The sequence below is a fragment of the Vipera ursinii genome (assembly GCF_947247035.1).
Source record: "Vipera ursinii genome assembly, chromosome: 1".
In the NCBI taxonomy this organism is placed as follows: Eukaryota; Metazoa; Chordata; class Lepidosauria; order Squamata; family Viperidae; genus Vipera; species Vipera ursinii.
Genome location: NC_139512.1, coordinates 298,621,202 through 298,646,577, shown reverse-complemented (window position 1 = coordinate 298,646,577; position 25,376 = coordinate 298,621,202). Strand labels below are relative to the sequence as shown.

General features: G+C 38.7%; 1 protein-coding gene across 2 annotated transcripts in view; it reads left to right on the top strand.

Moving 5' to 3' along the window:
- Positions 1-24,737, top strand: part of MOCS1 (molybdenum cofactor synthesis 1) — a 37,495-nt gene extending 12,758 nt beyond the window's left edge. The window contains exons 5-11 of one of the 2 annotated variants that reach the window (XM_083349339.1): positions 6,183-6,244; positions 6,783-6,894; positions 7,522-7,637; positions 11,766-11,876; positions 14,874-14,994; positions 16,401-16,448; positions 23,080-24,737. In XM_083349339.1, coding sequence (XP_083205465.1) covers positions 6,183-6,244; positions 6,783-6,894; positions 7,522-7,637; positions 11,766-11,876; positions 14,874-14,994; positions 16,401-16,448; positions 23,080-23,954 — 1,445 coding nt within the window. In that variant the 3' untranslated portion in view covers positions 23,955-24,737. Of the gene's footprint in view, positions 1-6,182; positions 6,245-6,782; positions 6,895-7,521; positions 7,638-11,765; positions 11,877-14,873; positions 14,995-16,400; positions 16,464-23,079 lie in introns of both variants that reach the window. The other variant, XM_083349340.1, reaches the window with a different exon arrangement.
- Positions 24,738-25,376: the final 639 nt, after the last annotated feature.

Genomic DNA, 25,376 nt, shown 5'->3' with positions numbered 1-25,376 from the left:
GAACAAAAGTTAATCACAGAGTTTAACTTTTGTTAAACCGCTCTCCATTATAATGGAGAGCCAGTTTGGTGTAAGGCTTGAGGCATCAGGAGACATGAATTCTAGTTCCATTTTAGGCATGAAGTCAGCTGGGTGATCTTGGGCCAGTCATTCACTCTCAACCCTAGGAAGCAGGCAATGTCAAACGAATTCTGAAAATCTTGCCCTGAAGACTACAGGAACCTTTCTAGTCAGTTGTCAGGAGCCAAAATTCACTCAGAGGGACATACACTGCAGTAGTAGTCATAATTCAGGTGAAATATTAGAAAAATTAATACAATTGTATCAACTATTAATGATTATGACCAATGTTGAACTGTAACCTTCCTTTAAAAGGCAAATGACTTTATTTTTTTGTCACGTAATACCAATAGCACTGAATATATTGAAAGTTTTGGCTTAGTGTAATAAACTATAATTAAAAATTTGGCAGTGCTGTCTAAAACATATTAGAAATCTAGAGCTCCTCAGAAAATAGAAGATTTACACTTCCATAATTTCTAACTGTTGGTCACGCTAGATAAGTTTAATAAGGAATATCAAGAACTGTTTCAAACTTTAGGTCAGATTCAGCAATAACCCATTACTGTTACGGGTGAGGTTCAAGGTTTTGGTAACAATCTTTAAGTCCTTACATGGCATGGGTCCGGGATACCTCGGGGACCACCTGCTGCCGGCGTCAACTCCCCTCCGCCCTGTGCGTTCCCACAGAGAGGGCCTCCTCAGGGTGCCGCCAGTCAGGGAATGCTGACTGGTGGCCCCCAGGGGGAGGGCCTTCTCTGTGGGCGCTCCGGCATTATGGAACCAACTGCCGGTGGAGCTCCGGATGGCACCAGACCTCCGAACTTTCCGTCGTGACCTGAAGACCCACCTATTTGAAATAGCTGGTCTGGCCTGACGGGGATGGGTTTTAATAGTTGTTTTAGATTTGTTCACTGTTTTTAACTGGGCATGGGTTTAATCTTTTTTTTAATTTTTGTATTGTCTTTTTTATATATGCCCTGTGAACCGCCCTGAGTCCCCACCAAGGAGAAGGGCGGTATATAAATTAAATAAAACTGAAACTGAAACTGTTACTGGCTATTCTTTTCCCAGGCTCTTGCCCATCTTTACAGTAGTTCTATCTGGTCTAAACAGTGTGCTTGAATTTTCCATCTCAACCCTTACAGTCTACAAGTGTGACTCCACTGCACCAATGAAAGTATCTAAATTTAAATCATTTATATGAACTCTCAATAGTGCAGTGAGCTCTTGCTGAAATTTCAGTAGCTTCAGAATTGTTTTCAACTTGGAACTAAATTTTCATAATTGAGTATCAGGTGGGTTTTATTATTACATTAAGATAAAATCATATGTCTCAGTTGGTTTTAAATTCTAATTTAGAAATAGTTATTGTAGAAACTACTTAAAACTACTTGTGGAAAAGCCATATATTTAGATATTAAGACCATTTACTTGGGCCGATGAGTCATTTAAGGCAGTTACATTATTCTTGAAAATACATTATACCATTTTGAAATCTTTCCTCAGCCACATACATGAATTGCAGCTGGCAGTGAAATAAATCAGGTAGATTCTGACTGTGTGGAACTCTGTGTTTCACTTCTTGTTAATACTAAAGGTGTACATTTTAGGAACAAAAATTGCTTTGTTTTGGGGATGATGCTAGATCAGTAAACCATAAAAAAACTCCCCTACAAATACAGTTACAGTTTCAGTTCTTTAATTTTAAGAATGAGCAAATTTGATCAACTCTATAACATCATCAGAATTTCACTGCATTAGAATAATCTAATGTTTTATAGAAAAATAAAGAGCCCCAAAGTAGCTTTACTATCACCACTTTTCCCAGAAAATGGGTACTTTCCTCCAGAATATCAAGAAGCACTTATTATTATTATTTATTATTTATTATTAATTTAATTTGTATACCGCCCTTCTCCCGAAGGACTCAGGGCGGTGAACAGGGCAATACATAATAAAAAACAAGATACAAAAATTAAAAAGTAATTAAACAGCAATGCCCGTAATAAATTAATACAGATTAAAAAGTTAAGATCAATTTATAAAAAATTTATAAACAATTTATAAAATTAATATTTAAATACATTATTTGTGGCAACATCTACTCCAACAGAACCAGGTTTATAATGAAGAGTTTCTTCATTAATCTTTCTGTTATGCTTGTTAGTCTAGCAGCCAGAGCTAAAACTCATCTGGATGATGCTTGCTTGTGGCAGCTGGATCAAATCTTGACTTTGAGGTCTCTTCTCTGTTGGAACTCTTCTCCCTGGAAATGCTAACTACTGTTCCATGTAGATAATTTATGAGCAACTTTTTTGGCATATTTCAAGGGGCCCTGGAGTATTTATTCCAAAGAAAGTATATTTTATATACTTCCTTTGGAATAATGTGATTGGTTGCCTCACTTTCCCTTTACGGCTAATCACATATGCTACAGCAGCCATTCAGCCAGGTGAAGAACAGATCTGACACGGGTAAGGAAGAGTTCAGATTTTCAAAACAGGTAACATTATTGTATTAGTGCATCTAGTAAAATAAAGATATCCATACATAAGGCATTTAAAGATTAAACTGAACTGTTGGTGGTGGTTGTGATTACAGGGTGGGGTGACTTCATAATTTGTAAACGTTTCGATTAAAAGCAACCAAGAAATTAATATGTAAAATGCAACACTAAATGTAAATTGGTATCTTAAGACACAAATTGGCTTGGGAGATTGATCAGAAACTAGAGATTTCAGCAGCTTCAATGTGCCATGAGACCATGCACAGAGATTTCTCATGGTAAATAAGAAAAAAAAGAACTGCTACTCTTAGAAAAGAAACATGGTTTTCTCACTTATACATTCCTAATTTCTTACATCCCATATCATTATGAGACACTGATGTTACAAATATACAGGTCCTTTTCCCCTCCATGCCTTTACATTTATTTTTTTAATGTAAAAGTGATAAAAGTAAAAGAAAAAATTTAAATTCTTTCAGTTCCCAATGACTTCACCCATAGCATTTTCTCAGCACCATTAAGGAACCTTTTGATATTGTCTGCTAGTTTGTTTGTTTGTACTGGTATTGTGTTGTATGGTATTGTATGGTATGGTAAAATTTTCAATTTCCAAGTTATTTCCCATGAAATCACTGTTCAGGGCCTTGAAGAAATTTAAACAGCGAGAAAGGTCACCAGCTACTTCACTTTAGAAGTTGTGTCCAGTGAGAAAGAACCCAGAGCTGTGGAGTGCAATATTTTCACAGCATGTAGTGACAGGGAAAGCTCCTCCTCCTCCTCCTCCTCCTCCTCCTTCTCCTCCTCCTCCTCCTCCTCCTCCTCCTCCTCCTCCTCCTCCTCCTCCTCCTCCTCCTCCTTTGGAAGAAAGCATGCTGTCCCTACTAACAACGGCAAACCATCTGTCTCACTGAACAGTAATCAGATTCAGTTACGCTTATATAACATGGTGGAAAATGCCTTCCCTCCCACTTTTGTAAGAATACAAATGGTGCTGCCAAAGTGTGGGAATGGAGATGAGTCTGGAATAATTAGTTGTGAATTAATATGCATAATGTGTACAGTGTATGTGGAAGATAGTTAACTGAGAGCTATGTTCCGTTTCCAAGTACAAGTTTCAAATGTTTTCAGATGTTGCATGTTTCCCTTTGTGAAAGCATCCTTTGCTTTTTACTAGCAATCTTAGTGGTGATGATAGAGACAAGATAAATATTGCTTAACAGAATCACTTAAATGGACTCCAAAATTGAAAGCACACATTTGAAACCATGTTAATTTGTTTGGAATGGCTGTAATCTGTTCATTGCAGGGGAAATGCCCATATGGAGCCACTAGATGGTGATACAGTGTCAGTTAAAACTAATGGAGGTATAGTAGGGAAAAACAGCCAATAAAAGTGACTTTAATCAGCTCAAGATGTTTGCACATTTTCCTCTGTGTTTCATTTAATTGTTTCTAAATATGGATTGTGCTACATAGACGAATCTCTGAATACACCGAGAAATCTTACCTTGTGCGCTTGCACATTTAAATATTAAAATATTTTTGATCATATATCAAATTTTAGAAAACTTTATTGCAGAGAGATAAAGTTTGAACGAATCCAGCAGGAACATCTCCAATTCCACCACAGTGTAGTCAGTTCGTAGTGATGCCTGGGGATGTGTAACTAATGTTGCAGACTATTCATTGTTGCTAGTCAAGTAATTAGATCTGCTCCTGTAAAATGAGAATGTATTAAGTAGGTTGATTCCAAACTATTAATATTGTTTTAGCAGGCCCAGTGCTCACCCAACAAAATAATGAACATGATCTTAAAAATAGAATTAAATAAATTAATGAAAGCAAAAACAAATCCATTAGCGGCTACTTCCAGAATGCCATAGCTCTAAAATGTATGTATCCCATGCTTAGTTATTTACTTCTCAAATTTGTGTGCCCCCCAAGACCCAATGAATGTTTGTTTATTGCCAAGTCTTCTTGGCCACTTCAGTCATAACCAACTCATAAGTAGCAAATACTCCACTTTTCTAACAAAGCTTAACACAACATAAAGGTAAAGGTTCCCCCGCACATGCGTGCTAGTCGTTTCCAACTCTAGGGGCTGATGCTCATCTCCGTTTCAAAGCCGAAGAGCCAGCGCTTGTCCGAGGACGTCTCCGTGGTCATGTGACCAGCATGACTAGATGCCATAGGCACACAGAACGCTGTTACCTTCCCACCGTAGTGGTCCCTATTTTTCTACTTGCATTTTTACGTGCTTTCGAACTTCTAGGTTGGCAGAAGCTGGGACAAGTAACAGGCTCTCACTCTGTTACACGGCACTCGGGATTCGACCCACCAAACTGCCGACCATCTGATCTACAAGCTCAGCATCCTAACCCACTGAGCTACCATGTCCCTTAACACAACATACAATAGCATTAATAATCAACATCCTAATGCATGACTGAAATGATCACCTGTATGTGCAGGAGGTCATTTACATATGAATCCCTATAGGCTTTCTTGATAATATTCCTGAATTACAAAAAAAGTTGCAGCCACTCTGCCCTCAAGGCAAATTCTGTTCCATAGGAGAAGGGAGGACCAAAGAGGGCCTGGGTTCAAGCCTGCTGAGAGTGACTTTTTCTCAGGGTAGGCAGTTAGATGGACAGATACTGCTTGCGGCAGGAAAACCTAAAGCAGGCAGGTTTAATGTTCCCTATGTATTGCTGCTATAGAAACATCACATTGGATGTCTTATGTCAGCAATTTTTTATAGCTACACAGTCCTTTATAGGTGCTTGATGCCTTTATCCTAAAAAAAGAAAATATTGATGCTTCTTTGGGACTAGTCACTAGTGTTTCCTTGATTACTTGATATTCCTAAAGTTGCATGGAAGTTCTCTTCTTTTTGATTTCCTTCCAAGCCTTTCTGCAAGCAGGACTGATTCCTGAATATAGTAACTCGAAGTGTTTTCATTGTATGCTGTGCTCCCCGATGTCATGTTTAGTCTGCAAGCTTATTTTATTAGAGTAAACCTTTGCAACTGAAGTCAGAGGTTTTCAGGGTAGCAGAATAAAGAAATAACAAACACGTTTTGACATTAAACAATTATGGTAGTCCATGTTACTTAATCCTCATGACTGCCCATCCCACTCCTCTTCTTTCATGAAATAACAATGTATTTTTCTTTTCCAAATATTTGGGATTATATAAAGAACTTTATATTCCTTTTGAATAAACATCTCTTGTGTCAACACGATTGGAGAGATGGTGAAAATGTGTGGAAAGTCTTGATTTGGGTTTCTCTCTACATATGAAAACACACTCAACATAATGTTACGCATGTCTAAAGCCCGTTGTAACTACTACTATATAAAAATACTTAGAATTGTTACTTAAACACAATCCATTATTATATTTCATTTGTTGTATATAGCAAGGTAAGCTCTTACTTAAATGTGTCTGATAGAGTCATGAATAAATCTTTAAAAGAATGCAAGAATAAACGTATACATTTATTATAAATTTTATAAATTTATATATTACGGTAATATTGGATTCAGTTTATGTGTATTTATAAAATGTTTTGCTCAACTTTTTCTAAACAATCATATTCTGGTATTTTAGGATTCCACAAGGTAATGGAAGGAATACATAAAGCTCTTGATCTTGGCTATAATCCTGTTAAGGTGAGAATATTCTATATTAATAATCTTGAACTACATAGTATTCATCCTGTTACACAAAAGTACAAACTCCAGGCTGTGGATAGAGTTTGCCTGCAATACTGCATTCTAATCACTCCGCCACCACTGTGCAAATGTAGTTTTGGCATACTTATGTCACATCCCATATGTTATTTTCAAGTATTTATTATTTAAACAAATTCAGTACTATCGCTTATTTGTTCTTATCCCAGACTAAAAATGGTAAAGACTAGAAGCCTAAAGGTTCTGCTGATTAGGAGTTATGGGAAATGACTTGCTGCCCAAGGCAATTGGAGATCCTCAAATTGGGAAGGCTGGTGTAGTGCCTTAATCCTAATAATTAGTTTTGGGAATAATTTCCCGATACACTTTTTTTAAAAAAAAATTCCTACAAAGGAAACATAGGGAATAATTGTCTGTTCAGTAATAGAAAGCACATTATCTAGATTGTGCCAATTATCTGTTGTGCCTATGAAATGACCTTGGATCATTTATTGGGACCATTCACTCTTTCTTTTAGGTGAACTGTGTGGTTATGAGAGGACTCAACGAAGATGAGCTGCTGGATTTTGTTTCTCTTACAGAAAAGCAGCCCCTGGATGTCCGCTTTATAGAATACATGCCTTTTGATGGTGAGTTCTTCAAATTACACTTGGCTTCAAAGTCTAAAGTAAATGGAGTGGGCAGATTCCCATTCCTGCAAAAGATGGTGATGGAATGTCAGCTTAGAGGTGCCTTCAGCCTCTGTGGCCTACAGAGGAATCTCTTTGGAAAGGGACAATGCCAAAGTATTGGCATTGCTGCTATTTTTTATTATTGATGTTGTATGTCTCTGACCTTACAGTTTCATGGCAGCAAAGCACAACTACTGTATTCCAGATATTCCTACGTTTGTACCTTAAGTTTTACTAATAACACTGCTATTATTACATTAGGAATTGCACTGGGATGGTTTTTTCCACAGACTTCTGCTCCACCCACTTCGGCCACTATTTTTTTTAATACCTACCATTGCATCTCAACCATTGTCTAGTCCAGGGGTAGGCAACCTCGGCTCTTTTATGACTCATGGACTTCAACTCCCATGGAGTTGAAGTCCATGAGTCATAAAAGAGCCGAGGTTGCCTACCCCTGGTCTAGTCACATAGCGCCCTGGATGACAACATGCTATAATTAAAAACATGCCTTTTGTATTATAAACTCCCACAGTCAATATCGGCCTTATTTGATCAGTAACATTTCTTTCCTTCTTACTCTAGGCAACAAGTGGAACTTCAAGAAAATGGTGAGCTACAAGGAAATGCTGGATACAATTAAACAAAAATGGCCGGACTTGAAAAAGTTGCCCTGTGAAGAAGCTTCTAGCACTGCCAAGGTGAATATTAGTACAATCAAAGGGTCAGTAATTAGAGAGAGCTTTTTGGTCCACTACCTCAGTGCTAGTTGATTAGCTATCAGGGAAGGAGAGAGATGATGCAGATTTTATTGCCCTGCTAGAGCTTCCTTGTGTATTTTGACAATTATGCTATTTGTCTTATTGTCTCAAAACTGTGCCTATTTATTATTCATTTTTTTAAAACTATGCCACCCATCTCACCTAAGTGTGACTCTAGAGAGCTTACCATAAAATAAAAACAACAATAGGTAAAGGTAAAGGTTCCCCCGCACATGCGTGCTAGTCATTTCCGACTCTAGGGGCCGGTGCTCATCTCCGTTTCAAAGCCAAACAGCCAGCGCTTGTCCGAGGACGTCTCCGTGGTCATGTGGCCGGCATGACTAGACGCCAAAGGCGCATGGAACGCTGTTACCTTCCCACCGTCGTGGTCCCTATTCTTCTACTTGCGTTTTTACGTGCTTTCGAACTGCTAGGTGGGCAGAAGCTGGGACGAGTAACAGGCACTCACTTTGTTACACGGCAGTTGGGATTCGACCCGCCAAACTGCCGACCTTCTGATCGACAAGCTCAGTGTCCTAACCCACTGAGCCACCACGTCCCTTTTTAAAACAACAATGTAAAACATTAAAATATTAAGATAATAAATATTTGCATTCATATTTAAAAAGATAGCTGCAGAAGGGAGCAAGATAAAACAGGGTGGCAGCATTATTTGGTGGTCCGTTAACCACCTCCACCAGTATGACAGGCCCCCATTGGGGGTCCCAGGTAAATTGGCAGAGCCAGGTTTTAAGAACCTGCAGAAAACCAAGAGGTTTGGTACAGATCTCACCTTGACAGGACATGGCCAGAGCCACAGCAGAAAAGGCTCTTCTCCTAGGCCCCACCAGGCAGAAATCCTTGACCAACAGCGTCCACAGCATGCACACACACTTGAGCAATGGGGTCCTCAGCATGCACCTTGAATTGGACTCTAGGGTGGCAACCAGTGCAGCTTGCCTAACAGCAGTGTTATATGGGCCACCCTAGGGGCCCCAAGAATTGTCTGTGTGGCTGCATTCCTTGACAGTGCAGCTTCCAAATATTCTTCAAGAGTAGTCCCATGTAGAAAGTGTTGCAGTAGTTATGAGATGAGATGAGATGTGTGTGTCTGTGTGTGTGTGTGTGTGTGTGAGAGAGAGAGAGAGAGAGAGAGAAAGAGCACCAAACCTATTCTGACTAGAAAAAATGCTTTGTAAGCTGTAGTTATTTAAGTATTGCCTCAGCTTTCAGAGTAAATTTATTACCATTACCTTCATAATTGTCCCATGATAAGTTTCTGGTATTACCTACTACACATAAAGTATTCTGTGCTTGCTTTTTATGTAAACTATACATGAGTATATGTCTGGGAATTTTGGTCATTTTACAGTTATATCCATGACAACTGCTGTTGTGTTTATAATATAAATGCGCTCCATAATACATGTGATTTGTACATGATTTACATAATGTTTCTAACAGAGAAGTATACACCACATAAGAATTTTAAAATAGCCTTCATCTAAATACATATCATTAAAATGTTGTCATGGATTTTTCCATCTAGCATGTAAGATCTTTTTAGAAATAAGTTTAACAGGAAATTGTTGGTAAGAAGATAAGACTTCTTAGAATGCTAGCGTCTGCTCTTTATAATAAAGATAATATGTATCCCTACATATTGAAGGAATAATATAATATAATCCCAGATTCGATAATTGATTTCCAGTATAGTATTGTTACATGAATACTTCTGGTGACTTTTAACCTCATGGTAACATTTTATTCTGTAAAACCATTTACAGAATTTTGTGTCAGTGTCCTACACTTTCTCCATAATCTATCTACTTCACAGTTATTAGGAGTGTACAAAATGAGTTGAATTTGAACTGTACTTTATTAGAAATGCGCTGCTTTCAAGGGTAACAGCTACTTTGAGTGTAAAATGGGTTGAGCTAAGATGCTTCTATAAAACTCAGAATTAGCCCATGTCATTAATCTCTGATTGACTTTAGTCATGCTGGGGTTACCCTTGGATGCCACAGGTGAATACAGCTATTTGATTAGTCCACCTTATAGGGTTTCAGGGGGAGATTGATGTCTTTCTTGAGGATCTGATGGGTGGCTTCATAGAGCCATTGGTCACTTCCTGAAATGGATAACTGTCAAAGGAGTTGGATTGAATTGTTCCTGTGTGACTTCTTACTGAGAGTCAATCTCAGGGAATTCTTTGGTTCTCTGAGAAGGTGAAATGCCAGCAGAGATACTAAAAGTGCCATTAGAAAGGAGACAAAGAATGAATCCAACTGAACATGAATAAAAATACATATTAGAGATTGCATCGTGGTGATAATGTTGGCACTTTTATCTCAGCGGGAGACAACTGTTCAGAGAATTTCTTTTAAGGTGACTTGTTCCTAGCTAGGTAGAGAGGAAGTTATAGGGTAATCTGGAGAGCTGCATCTGGTGGATAAAGCTGCACAGAATTGCTTGGGACTGTCCTCCAGTTGTTCAGATTCTATTGAATTGACAAAAGCAAGGTCTTGTAGAGTTACTTGGAATGCTTTTGAGCCAGTAACTGCTGAGGATCCTCAAATCCACTAAACCAATTGCCTATTCATTGGGAGTCACTCCTGGCTGGTTAAAAACCACTTAAAGGTAAAGGTTCCCCCCCGCACCTGCATGCTAGTCGTTTCCAACTCTAGGGGCCGGTGCTCATCTCTGTTTCAAAGCTGAAGAGCCAGCGCTTGTCTGAGGATGTCTCCATGGTCATGTGGCCAACATGACTAGACGCCAAAGGCACACGGAACGCTGTTACCTTCCCACCATACTGGTCCCTATTTTTCTACTTGCATTTTTACGTGCTTTCGAACTGCTAGGTTGGCAGAAGCTGGGACAAGTAAAAGGCGCTCACTCTGTTACATGGCACTCGGGATTCGACCTGCCAAACTGCCAACCTTCTGATCGACAAGCTCAGCATCCTAACCCACTGAGCCACCGCATCCCTAAAAACCACTTGGGGGATACTGTATGGTTGGATCTATGCAATAATATGTGTTTTGCTGAAAGAGCGGGTGGTACAGCGTGCCTTGAAGAAAGTTATGCTTCACCCTCTTCTTAAGAAGCCTTTGCTGAAGTGGATAGTCTTGGACAATTTTCATCTACTCTCTAACTTTCACTTCTTGGGGAAGATTATTGAAAATGTGGTCATGCTGTAGCTTTAGAGAGCAAGCTGGAAATGAATAATCTGGAAAATAGAGGTTATCTAGAACCTTTTATGCTGGGTTTTATATTGGGACATAATATTGAGATAGTATGATTCATACTTCTCTCTAATTTCTGGCAGAGCTAGGACATGAATAGTGTAGCTATCATGATTCTCTTTGATATCTCAGCATTTTCAAAAGTACTGTCAACCATGATATTCTTTAAGGCCATCTATAGGGATTTGGAGTGGTAGATACAGTGTTCTAGTAGATTATCCTTCTTTTTTGTGTGTAGTTGGATCCAGTCTGCCTATCGTATACATTCCAGCATATTTGGTGTGTTATGGATCCCACTGACTAAATAGTGTCATCTGATGGGATCTGAAAGAGGGCCTTTTTAAATCATAGCATCACCTTCTAAAATTATATCCCCTGAGAAATTTGCTTATTTGACCTTATTCAGGTGAACCCTTAAAATCTGACTCTTTCCCCAGGATTTGAGCTACAGTGGAGGGCAGATGTCTTATAGTGATAATTAGTTTATCAGAATTGGGGTTATTTTTCTGGACATCTGCTTTTTGTATTGTTTGCAGTTTGTTGTTTTAAATGGATACTATATGTTTTCCAGAGTCATGATGGAGTCAGGCAGCCTATAAATCTAATTAATGCATTTAATAAATACATTTTACATTGGAGACAGCTGCTTTATGCTTGAAGCAGGGTGTTTTGAATTTGAAAAAGTTTGAATTCAAAACATTTTGCACATCCCTAACTTCTTTCACAAACTAGAAGAAATTTTAGGAATGAAGTAGAAATGATGTTTTGATTATTATTTTTTCCTTTTTCCCCCAATTTTTCTCCCACATTTTGCTTTTAACAGGCGTATAAGGTACCACATTTTCAGGGGCAAGTCAGCTTCATCACTTCCATGTCTGAGCAATTCTGTGGATCCTGCAATCGTCTAAGGATCACAGCTGATGGAAATTTGAAGGTAGTCTTATTGCTTTGTCTGTTGGACCATGGAACCAATTATTTAGGGAAATTGTAGCCTTCGCTGGATGTTTTCAAGCAAAGGCTAACACCAATCTGTCTGGAATGCTTTAATTTGGACTCCTAGGTTAAGGGAGTACAACTTGGTGAATGATTATGATGATAAATATGATCATTTATTTGATGTAGACAGAGTTCATAAAAATGGGCACTGCATTCAAAACAGATTTAAACACTTTTGGATAAATACTCTAAACAGAAGTAATAAACTATATAACAATTCCTGTTCAGTTTATTACTTGAAGCAAAACGTATTTTTGCTGTTCCATTTTTTTTCTTTTCTAATACAGTATATTCAAATATGAAAACTAATGGGAAGTAAATATATAAACATAATCTTTTGTTTGAAATTGTCTTGTAAGTGGCAATTGGCAACCACTATTAAATCTGACATGTGGGGTACAGACCAAGTAGTGAGATGGGAGGAGACGCAAGGAGAGAATGATCAATTTCCCTGTCACGTTGAAAGTTGTTATTTGTAATTAGTTCAGACTTGGTGCTTAAAAGTTCCAATTTCCACAATTGGTGGCAGCAAGCATTGCATTAATATCTGTTGACACTAAGTTAGAGCAAGTTCATTAGCTGAAATGACTTACAGAGCTGGATTTTAATATCCTTGAAATATTCAAGACAGTACTTTGAGCCATGCTAGGAGAAGCTTGAACTTCTTTGCTGATCTCAAAAGGACTAAGGCAACATTGGATATAGTAGTTGGACAGAAGACCACTAGGAAACCTTGGTGCTGTAGGCTGTACTAAGATGTTTATAACAACAAAACAACAAAAACAGAAGTAGCAAGCAAACCATTTCTGTTTTATTACCAAGAAAACCACAAGAATGTGTTGATATAGTTGTAAGGAGTCAAGAGCATTCAGAAGCTACAGCTGCTACAGAGTGCAGCAGTGCAGCAGTTCTTGGGGCCCTGAGAATAGCCTTTGTCACACCATTGCTCCACGAGCTGCATTAGCAGTGTGTCTGCTTCTAGATGCAATTTAAGTTGTTGGTAATCACCTTTTAAGCCCTTCATGGCATGGGTCCAGGCTACTCGAGTGACCATCTCATCTCACTGGGATTGACCTGCCCCACCCGTGCCAGCAGAGAAGGCAGCCTATAGGCCCCATCAGTTTGATTATTCCAGCTGGCAGGATCTAGGGGAAGGGCCTTCTCTGACATTGCACTTGCCCTCTCAGCCCTTGGAAGGAGGCAATAACAAACCGCTTCTGAAAACCTTTCCAAGAAAACTGCAAGGACTTGTCCAGGTAGTCTTTGAAAATGGGACACAGTTGAACAGAAGGGGGGAGGGAAATAACATTAAATTAGCTCCAGATCATAGCATTTAAACCTGTTGCCTTCCCAAACCCTGCTCACCATTTAAATTATTGTACTGTAATATTCAACATGCTGGTGGAACATGATGAAGATTGGGAAAGATTAACAATTACCCAAGCCACATTATGTGGAATGATATTCTTCCATTTAAAGAAGGTATGGGATGGAGAGAGGTTTCCTCCACAGTAGATGCAATTATCAGGTGCATCTCAGTTGCAAAGAACTGGAAAATATAATCTGATTGGAATTTGGGAAATCATTCTGTAGTCGATATATATATATATATATACAACTTCTGTCCTAAAGGCTGCAAAGCCTAAGTCCTTCCAAAGGAAGGGGCACTTTTTAATTTAAAGGAAATATTAAATGCCTACTTAAGTGCATTTAATTTATGTTAAAATAAATCTAGTTTTTGTCCTGGCTCCATCCACTTAATTGTCCAGATCGCACTCCATTTTCTAGATGGCAACCTTTGGGATATCAACCAAAAGGCAAGTGCACTCCTCAACCCAGACAAAATCAGTATCTTTGATAGAATGTTAGGAGCAAGTCAAACATTTTAAATTCAAAATGTCCTGACTCCAGAATGCCATTTTGACACTAAACTTTCTAACTGCAATTGGAGGTTGGAATGGTCTGTTTCAAAGTTTGACCTCAAAATGTTTGCATTGCAGTAGAACGTGCTATGACTTCCAAAGCAAATATTGCATAGGAGATATGCCCAACTTGTGGCATGTTAGTCTCCAGCCTGTACTGACTTCTAAGTCCTCATACTTGGAAGAACTTCATAGAACTGAATAAGCAAGCCCGCATTAGTGCACACCCTTGTTGGGTTCCTGCAGTTCTCAGAGATGGTCCTGGGACTGCTGTCCTACTATAATGGTGTGTGAGAATGAACTTGGGAGACGGGAAGAGACACAGCCAGAGAATGGTTAGAGAAGAGCAGCTTGACCCATAAAAGGAATGTGGGTATAGCTAAACATCTCAGAAGGGACCCTCCCTAGATTTTTGGGCGCTAAAGATGATGGGGGAGAAATGTACTTTCCGACTTACAAAATTCTGTCAATGTAATCTTCCCATAAAGTAGACCTAGTTCATCTGAATGTGCTTCTTCTCTTGACTACCTTCCAAACTGACACTTGTTATTATTGCTGGTAGTCTGGAATGGAAGGCTTACCTAAAATTGGCCTCTTGTCTCTAGTGAGAAGTACTGTTTTATGGCTGCTTTCCATCTTTAGATAGTGTATGGCAGGGGTCTTCAAACTCGGCCCTTTTACGACTCATGGACTTCAACTCCCAGAATTCCTCAGCCAGGCACACTGGCTGAGGAATTCTGAGAGTTGAAGTCCATGAGTCATAAAAGGGCTGAATTTGAAGACCCCTGGTCTAGGGATTGCCTGCTTGCCTTTTCAAGATAAGGATGTTGCCAGCTGGCGTTTTGAACAGCCATTGCCATTCATTGTGGGAACAAGCAATGTTTTCTTTTGAAAGATAATCTGGAACTAAAATGTTTCGAAGATTTAATGAACTTTTCTCTAGTGCTACACCCACATAACCTGATGCAGAGTGGTTCTGTGTCACCTCAGCTCATCTTCTACTCTTGTTTCAGGTCTGCCTTTTTGGAAATTCAGAAGTGTCCTTACGGGATCACTTACGAGGTAATGCCTCTGAGGAGGAGTTGATCCAGATCATTGGGGCAGCTGTTGGCAGAAAAAAGAAACAACATGCAGGTATGCCATTTTGTGGAGCGTTTTTTTTTCTCTCCAAGATGCGTAGCCAGAGCTTGACTATTAAGAGTAAGCACAATACGGTGCAAAAGTCTTAAAGTGAAATCAAAAGTTATGATTTAAGGATTTATAAAATGCTTCCAAATCAAAATTGACCAAGACTACAACATCTCAGCTCTTGAATTTAAAACAGATTATTCTAATCATACTGGCAAGTGTTCCTGTTCCATCTCATCCAAAAAAAAGAGCTCTAGGTTCAAAATAGCATTATTTTGATCTCAAAAGACCGAGATCAAAGCTGAGACACTCGTTACTAAGAGAAAAGCTGTTTTGTTCTTGAAACATTTTATTTATTTATTTATTTATTTATTTTATTTTATTTTATTTTATTTGACTTATATACCGCCCTATTCCCATAGGACTCAGGGCGGTTTACAGGGCAATTAAAACCATACAATACAAAAGTTAAAATAAATTTAAAACAATTAATTAAATTTAAGGCCCAAAAGTTAAAAATTAAAACTTTAAAACCCAATTAAAAACCCCTCAGTCTAGGCCAGACAGCTCAAAGAGCCAGGTTTTTAGGTCCCGGCAAAATGAGCGGAGGTCGGAGGCAGTCCTGAGTTCCATAGGAAGTTGGTTCCAAAGGGCAGGCACACCCACAGAGAAGCCCCTCCCTCTGGGAATCACCCGCCGGCAATCCTTCACCGGCAGTACCCTAAGAAGGCCCCCCCTGTGGGAGCACACAGGACAATGGGGAGTTGATGCCGGCAGCAGGTGTTCCCTCAGATAATCCGGCCCCAAGCCATTTAGGGCTTTATAGGTCATCATTCATTTTAAATTAAAAAGAATTTGCACACTACTATAGTTCTGCTGTACTTTATGCTGACAGGAATCAGGAAGTATTGATTTCCATTTCTTGCAGTCTTCTCATGTTATCCAAATATATTGCCCTGTTTGTTCAGAGTTCACTTTAGGCTTGTGTATGGGACAGAAGGGAGGAAAGGAATCACAAACACTTGCTCCTGCCAGCTGTGTCATGATGTTACTGCATTCCTAGGCTGTCTAAAAAATCTAAATAAAATTTTGCCCCTATCCGCTGAAAAATTTCCTGCCATTGTTTCATAGCATATACAATCCTTTGACTAAGGATCATAATTGGTATTTTATTTGGGGAGTAAGTCCTTCAAATTATGTTATACGCTGCTGTTTTTCATTTCTCATGTGAATTGTTTTCATAGTCTGGTTTTGCTTTCTGTTTCCTCATTCAAGAGATGATTGCTTAATTCTTAGAGTGCCAACTTCCATACCATCCCCAACATTTTTATTTTGTACGTTTTGCAATATTTCCACTGATATAAGATCTGGGAGCATTAATAATTTTTGCATGTTCATTATTTTCTTCTCAGGCATGTTCAACATTTCCCAAATGAAGAACAGGCCAATGATCCTCATTGGTGGGTGACCAATCAGTACGTAAGAAGTACTTCAGTTATGCAAAAAGGTTCAGAAACTGTAAACAGAGACTAAACGTTTTCTAAATAAGAAATAGAAATATGCACACATTTTCTTTTTAAAAAGCATCATTTGGGGCATCACCTTTGGGGCATGCACATCAAACTAATGCTGGGTGTGCATTTTGCTCATCCAGCAATGTGGAAGTTTCTGACCTTCCATTCTCCAGGCTATAAGTGAGAATTTTATTATGTAGCTGTTCCTCGGGGCTCTGTACTTAAACCCACTTTAAGATCTGGTATATTGCTAGAATTAGAAGGATGGGATATAGCTAATTTGGGAAATGGGAACAATTAACTACTAGCGTTTCCACAGCATGGGAGAACCATGTGGTAAACCATACATTTGGAGGTTTGCCTGTAATTGAATAAGACATTTGTGGGGGAGAGCAAAGGAAGCTGGATGTAAAGACAGACTCCTTCCAGCTGGTTTTGGAATGGGAAGTTGGCTGCCTAAACACAGCTATGTATCTGGGACTTAAATTATATCTGGTAAGGCCATGCATTCTGCACCTCGGGAAAAGCGACCACTGGCTTTCTTTCTGCAAATAGCATAATTTTTGAGACTGGGGTAGAACCAACTTTGTTATGATTTACAGACTAGTGCAGGAATATACAGAGCAACTCAGGCAGCTTCCCAATTTAATTTGAAATGGATTACAAAGTTCCATGAAGGTAGCTCCTGTGTGATTCAATAGGAAATTAATAGAAGGTCCAAAGTCCAAAAGAGGACTGTAGCGAATGCTATGGAAAGAATAAATTGTCCTGTTCTCCCTCTTATTTTTCTTGAATGCTTCAGCAGGTTTTTTTTCTTAAAATACACTTTAATCTTAGTGTTTTCTTTTGACATGCTCCTTCACATAGACTCATTAGTAGTGTGGAAGGTTTGATGAATTGCAAAAATGAAAAGGTTGTGCTTAAGACTTCTGTAAAACAAGATACCAGTGCAAAATTATTGTAAAGCCTAACTGAAAACTGAACATAGTCTGAAACCCTATATTGACTTACTCTAGTTGCCATTTGCCATCTTCCTTCGCTTTCATGAAGTCATAAGCATGTAGTCTGTTTATGGGAACAGTTTCTCCTACCAATCTTGGTGTGGATTTTCTCTGCTTCTCATACACCATACAATACCCTTAGATTTATATACTGCTTCACAGTGCTTTACAGCCCTCTTTTAAGTGTTTTACAGAATCAGCATACAGTATTGTCCCCAACAATCTGGGTCCTCATTTTACTGACCTCAAAAGGATGGAAGGCTGAGTTAACCCATGCTATGAAAGTTTGAGTTTTTGAGTATAGTTTTCTCTCTAGTTATATAATAGTTGAAAATCAAAGCATAGGGACCCATTTGACAATGGTGTGCTGTTGGGATTACAACACTGCAATTTTCACTTAAAGGCCGTGTTGGCCAGGAATTTGAGGAAATGGAGTCCCAACATTTTGGGAGAATGCCCAGTTTTGTGTAACCTAAAGTTTACTCCCAGATCTGCAAAGATAGACAGACTTTTACGTAATGTGTTACAAAATGTCTGTGGCAAGTATCAAATGTCTCTGTGGTCTCTAATGGAAGAGGTGGGGAACCTTGGGTGTGCAAAAAGAAGCCGATAGAGAGGGAGTATTTCATAAATTGACTTCAGCAGTCAGAAATGCTAAGCAGGAATTCTGTGTTGCTCTTCAAATTACCCCTCTATGAATGCAACTGAAAACTACACAGGATCTTAGGGGTCAGTAGAGTCAATTAAAAACATATTCTGATATAAAGTAATAGGGATGAATAACCTCAGAACAACCTGACATCTATAAAACTTCAAAATTAAATATACTTTTTGAATTAAATTAAAATGATTAAAATCTGACAAGCTTTCCAAATCTCATGATAATTCATGTTCTCACTTGAAAACATGGAGATGAGATTACCCAAACATGAAAATCAGAGAGAGAGATAGAGAAAGAGAGAGATCAAGACCCAGTCTTATCCCCCCACTGCATAGCAATAATGTGATTTTGTACAACTGTCATAATGATTGTTAACTCCCTATTGTATATGGATCAGAAAATTCAGTTCTAAGCAGATACTGAAATATAAGAACTTTTTCCTATTACACATCTCTTCTTCTCTCCACCCATTGATATCACTTGTATGAATTTTTCTTAAAAGATTTGAATGTGTGCATGAATGATTTGTGTGTACTGGTGCACTCTCACTTCTAACATTAACGTTGCCTAGTTAAGAACTAAAATGGAAGTTAAAGTTGTAGCTTTCAAGATTAATTTAGGGTTTGTTCCTTTCAATTGATATTAGGACTGTGAGCGGAAGAAGTCCCCAAAGTTTACATGGGATTTTTGCCCAGTGCCTCTGTAACAGCTAGCTACATACATTCACAGTGTAGAGATAACGATGAGAAAGTAGACTTGCTGAATTCTAATCTGTCAAAGAATATAATATTCTCAGATGGGCACCACATTGTTCAGCTAGGCAAAAGAAGTTAGGGAGAGCTAGGGAACAAAAGTGACATGCATGGCTTAGTAGCGCAATATTGGAAGAAGGAGGAACTGCCTACTATAGAAGAGTGGACTTTGAAAGTTTCAAACCTGGCAGAAATGGCAAAGATTTCAGCATATTTGAAAGAACAATCGCAACAGAGATATATTGTGGAATGGAGAAGATGGATCGAGTTTATTCAGAATAAATATGGGACTAAAAAGTTTCATTTGGCATATGAATAAGTATTAGTTTTATATGATGTATTATTAGGTATTCATTATTAGTTAGTTATTTAGTTATGTTTAAGGGAGTTAAAGTGTGATAGAATTTAATGTGTTTTTTTTAGTTAGTTAGCATATTTTAGCTTAAGTTTGTAAAAGTTAATACCCTGTATTCAGCTCTGGGAAGTCGAGGGGGGGAGGGCAAGGGAGGGTAAGTGGGGGGAGGGGGAGGGAGGGAGTTTGTTTTTAAAATGTATTCTAAAACTTTTCAATAAAAAAAGTGACATGCATGGCACATACTTGATAGGCTGCAATAATTTCAGTGATGATCTTAGCTGTCTTTGGTCAGAGTAGGCTAATGTCCCCCCCCTTGCCTTAGTTACAGCAATTGAAAGTTGTAAGAAAGGCTCTTGCATCCCATAAAGGAAACTAGAGCCATGAACAGATGAGAGATAGACAGACCATGCTTATGTTTCTGGGGGAGAAAGGCATTCTGCTGCATCATAAACAAGCCTTGACACCCTTAAGAAATCCTCTGAAAAATACGGTGTATTGAGCCGCATTATTTCTTTCTTAGTCTCTTAGCTATTGGAAATAAAATAGAATTGCTATCCTCCCCAACCCAGAAAAAGTCTCATTGGAAAACAAAAGAGAGGTGGGGGGGCACCAAAACTTCATAAAGATACAAATCATTAAAGAGAGACTTGGCTACTTCATCACATCTCACTTTCCTTTTTCCTCTCTTGTATCTAAAAAGCGTGCTTTCCATTATGTTTAATGGTCGCCTTTTAACTTGGTCCTTGGCACTAGGCCCTAGCGTAGCCAAAGCCAAAATATTAATGAGTGAAGGCTGATTCCCAGTAGACTTGGAACTGAAACTGACCCAGATAAAGATAACACAGACCAAGGAAGGAATACAAGCTCCTGGCAGCACCATGCCAAGCGTGACTTGCCTTTTGTTAATATGGCCAGAGCTGGCAGTTGCAGAGAACTGCTTTAGCTTCAGGGTATGAGAATGGAAAGTAGTACATTCTCTGAAGATTTTGGCTGTACCTTACAACCAGGAAGCCACATCTTGGAGTAGGTGTGATGTAAAGTTTTACAGCGTCAAGGTAAACATTACTCTACTTATTTCAGATGCGATTTAATGAAATACAGTTTTGTGGTAGATGATACAACCCACTCTTACATTTCCAAAGAGGGTCAGGGATGGAGGTGTGTGTTTATGTGGACCTCAATGAAGGGGATAAATGGAAGAAAAACATCCCTGAACCGATTACTATTTTAAGCTTTTGTTTATGGAAGGCAATCTGTTCAACGGTTGAGTAACTCCTTACTATTAGCAAGTGTCTTAATATTTAGCTAAATAACTGTCAAAGGAGTTGGATTGAATTGTTCCTGTGTGGCTTCTTACTCTCAGGGAAATCTTTGGTTCTCTGAGAAGGTGAAATGCCAGAAGAGATACTAAAAGTGCCATTAGAAAGGAGACAAAGAATGAATCCAACTGAACATGAATAAAAATACATATTAGAGATTGCATTGTGGTGATAACGTTGGCACTTTATCTCAGCGGTAGAAAACTCTTCAGAGAATTTCTTTTACGGTGACTTGTTCCTAGCTAGGTAGAGAGGAAGTTATAGGGTAATCTGGAGAGCTGCATCTGGTGGATAAAGCTGCACAGATTTGCTTGGGACTGTCCTCCAGTTGTTCAGATTCTATTGAATTGACAAAAGCAAGGTCTTGTAGAGTTACCTGGAATGCTTTTGAGCCAGTAACTGCTGAGGATCCTCAAATCCACTAAACCAATTGCCTATTCATTGAGAGTCACTCCTGGCTGGTTAAACACCGCTTGGGGGATACTGTATGGTTGGATCTATGCAATAATATGTGTTTTGCTGAAAGAGCGGGTGGTACAGCTTGCCTTGAAGGAAGTGATGCTTCCTTACAACCTTACAACCAGGAAGCCACATCTTGGAGTAGGTGTGATGTAAAGTTTTACAGTGTCAAGGTAAACATTACTCTACTTATTTCAGATGCAATTTAATGAAATACAGTTTTGTGGTAGATGATACAACCCACTCTTACATTTCCAAAGAGGGTCAGGGATGGAGGTGTGTGTTTATGTGGACCTCAATGGAGGGGATAAATGGAAGAAAAACATCCTTGAACCGATCACTATTTTTTATTATTTTTATTTATTTTTATTTATTATATTTGTATACCGCCCTTCTCCCGAAGGACTCAGGGCGGTGAGCAGGGCACATAAAAAATACAGAATACAAAAATTAAAAAAGAATTAAATAAGAGCCCGAGCTAAAAAACAGTAGAATAATATTAAAAATCCCCAATAAAAACCCCAGCACATCCCCCATCAGGCCAGGCTGAGGATATTTTAAGCTTTTGTTTATGGAAGGCAATCTGTTCAACTGTTGAGTAACTCCTTACTATTAGCAAGTGTCTTGATATTTAACTAAATCTTCTTTTTAAACTCCCATTATTCATAGTACTGCCCTCAGGAACAGTATGGTAGTACATATTTGCCATAATTTCAGCTATTTAAAAGCTTTTCTCATGTTTCCCTTAATTTTCTGTTCTCCAAGCTAAACATATCTGCACTTTTCAGCCATTCTTTATTTGTCATTTCCTGTTGGATAATATCTGGGTACACTTTTAGAATCTCTATAATCTATAGCTTTAAAATTCTAGGCTTTTTGTGCAAGGGATTTTTAAATGGGGAGGGATTGTGTGGTCATTAATGACTCTGAAGTTGCCTTCTAGGGGTGTACAGAAATGTTTCAAATTAGAAATACTCCATTGTTTTGACTTCAAAGTGGCTTTTTCCAACTATCTAGGACTCAACACACTTCCAAAATGGATGGAATAATCTATCTTGAATTTGGAACAGGATGTTTTAAATTGACATATTATTATGCACACCCTCTACTTTCTAATTTATCTAATACATCTGAGACAGATAGATTTTCCTACTTCCATTTTAAAGGACAAGTTAAGACTGCTCATGATTATAGAGGAAAGAATTTTGCGGGATAGTATTTGACTTATATTCTACATCAACAAGAGATCCCATTTGGGTTTTTCATGGAGAAATTAGAAAACACTTGTCACTCAAATTTTGGTGGGATGTTTTTTATGGTTTATGATTTTATAGTTAGTAGTTTTATTGTTGTGAGTCCCCTAGAGTTGTATTTAAGGTAGGCAGCCATACAAATTTTTGAAATAAATAAAATCTCACCACTACAGTATGTATGAATGATGTTTCTATCTACTGCTTTTCAATTAGAGCAGAAAATTAGCTGCAAACTTTTTAGAATGGCTTCAGAAAGCCTAATTCCATCAAGAAATACAGCAGTATCTGAGGAAGTCCTATACCTAATTGGTTATACGGTATGAGTTTCTGTATAGGTGGAATTCTGGAACAGGATCTCTGCCACCTTTGGCGGTTATCATTGGTTTTCTAAACACGGTTCTGGGCACATCCATTGCCAACTTGGCCTTTCATTTTCCTTGGATTATTCCCATGCTGCGTATACAAATTGCATTTGAAGTACCTAAGATTTTTTAAATACAGATTGTCATGTAACATGGGGAGTTGTTATTCAAAAATCAGTGCCAAGTCCTATCCAAGCACAGAATTAACATAGTCCTTTGAGTTCTGGGCAGCTACTTTGATAAGAATCCTGGGAAATTTAAGAAAAGATTCCTTGTTCAGAAGGCTATTTTTTTAGAAGGTTTATTTTTCTCTCTGTGCTTTATAGGAGTTTGTAGAACTCTGCGTAAAATCAACAGTAGTTTTTCTCTTCTGGCAAGCTAAACATCGAACTTTTATTGCTTTTTTTTTCCCCAGAGGCTACATCAAGGTTATTTCCACTGCTCCAAGATGCCCTGCAGGACCAAGCAAATTTGAAGGAGTGGGGCCTCATCCAAGGCCATTGCCTGACTCTGAAAGAAAGTTTATTCAAACATGTGGGGGGAAAGTTTAAAACAAATATGTTTACAGGACACCATGCCTTGCCAGGATCTTTCTCAGCACGACAGCTTGCATCAAGGATTCCACAGGCTCAGCTTGGTAGCAATTGCTTTCTTCAGAAGACTTTGAGCTGCAGCTTGAATGAAAAGTGCCTTTGGACGGGGACTCCTCTTTCCAAACAGGCTTCCCATGTGACTAGAGACATTTGTTCCAGGATGGTAAGCCAAGCAGAGAAGGGTTGGAGATCTCTTTCAAGTGCCAAATGTCTGGGTGCCTCTGACTGTTTAACCCACGTTAACCGAGAAGGTCGGGTATCAATGGTAGATGTTGGAGGAAAGCCAGACTCAGAAAGGATTGCAGTGGCTTGTGCTGTGGTCCGTCTGGGTGCAAAGGTATTTAACTTGGTGCAGCAGAACCAAATTAAAAAAGGCGACGTGCTGACAGTGGCCCAGATAGCTGGAATCCAGGGAGCCAAGCTAACAAGCCAGCTCATTCCACTGTGCCATAACGTCCCACTGAGTCTGGTTGAGGTTACTCTTAGTCTGGATGCAGAAAAACATACCGTAGCCATTCAGGCTCTGTGCCGCACCCACGGAAAAACTGGGGTGGAGATGGAAGCTTTGATGGCTGCCAGTCTTGCTGCTTTGACCGTGTATGATATGTGCAAAGCGGTGAGTCATGACATAGTCATTGAAGAAGTAAAACTCCTCAGCAAGCAAGGAGGCCAGAGGGGTGACTTTAAGCGAGACTGATTAAAAGTTTTTATTCAAGAGATCGACATACCTTATCCTCGGAGTACAATTTTAGCAGCAGCATCTCCAATACTAGTAACCAAAATTCTGATCAAGCTGACTAAATCCTAACCTGTGGTTTCTCTTGTTCTGGCTAATAACAAAGGCTTTGGTCTACTTATTTGCCTGTCTTCATGTATCAACTGACCTTTTTGCCTGTGAGTTCTAAGCTCTCTCACTGCTTTGATTTGCATGTGTTTAGCCCTTTATTCTGATTTTGCGCAAGGTTTCAGCCTCCCATCTCCTTTTAATTGTCCTAAAATATACACACAGCAGGATTTCAGTAAGAATCTTCTGTTTGAGAATATTCAGATCCAGAATTCTCAGATGAATTATGATTTTAATATCATAGCATATCCAAACCCTGGAAAATATAAACTGATTCACCTGGATCACTCCCAACTAGACCAAATATGATTTGGAATAGTAATTTAATTTCAATTTGTCTTTAAAAATGGAAGGTAAATATTTGTTGGTTATGAATAGTTGCAAACTAGTCTGTATACACTCAAAAAATACAGGTTCCCAATAGTGCTAAGCACAATTCCTTGCACAATTAACCTTGTTTTCCAGCAGCAAATTTACACTTTTGTGTTGTTTTTTGTCTTCAAAAAAAGACTACTTGCACGCTGTTTTCTAGGCAACATTTTGGAAGAGGCTTGTCATTGCTTTCTTTCTAGGGGTAACTATTATTTAATTTTCTTCTAATATTCTAGTCTCCCTGATGATTAAAAATCATTTTCTGTCATCAATCTTAGACATCTTTCTCTTCTCTAAGGTGAGAAATGACATGTTTTCTGTAAAGACAATAACTCACCACAATAACTTTCTACAAAAAAAAATATATATCCTATCCTATCCGTAGTAGCACAGTAGGGCCCCTTGGATGGAGGGATGGTAATCTGAAATCTCCTATGTGTCTTTGTACCCTGACCTGCCTCCTTGGAATAGAAGCTTATTATTGTTGCTACCATCTTCAGTATCTTTTAGCAAAAAAACCTGGCATCTTCCTACCTAAACCCAATGTGTAGGAGAGTTAAGGTTTTTATATATTGTTATTTTCTGGCAATTATTATGCAAAAGTGAGGAAAAAATTACAGGTAATCCTCAAATTACAACCATAACCTTTCTTGCCCCAGTTGTTAAGTGAATCGCTGCACTTAAGTTAGTAATACAATTGTTAAGTGAATCTGGCTTCCCATTGACTTTGCTTCTCAGAAGGTTGCAAAAGGGGATCACGTGATCCCAGGATCCTGCAACCGTCATAAGCTAGCTGCCAAATGTCTGAATTTTGATCATGGGAATGCTGCAATGGTCCTTAGGGTGAAAAACGGTCATAAGTCACTTTTTTTCAGCACCATTGTAACTTTGAATGGTCACTAA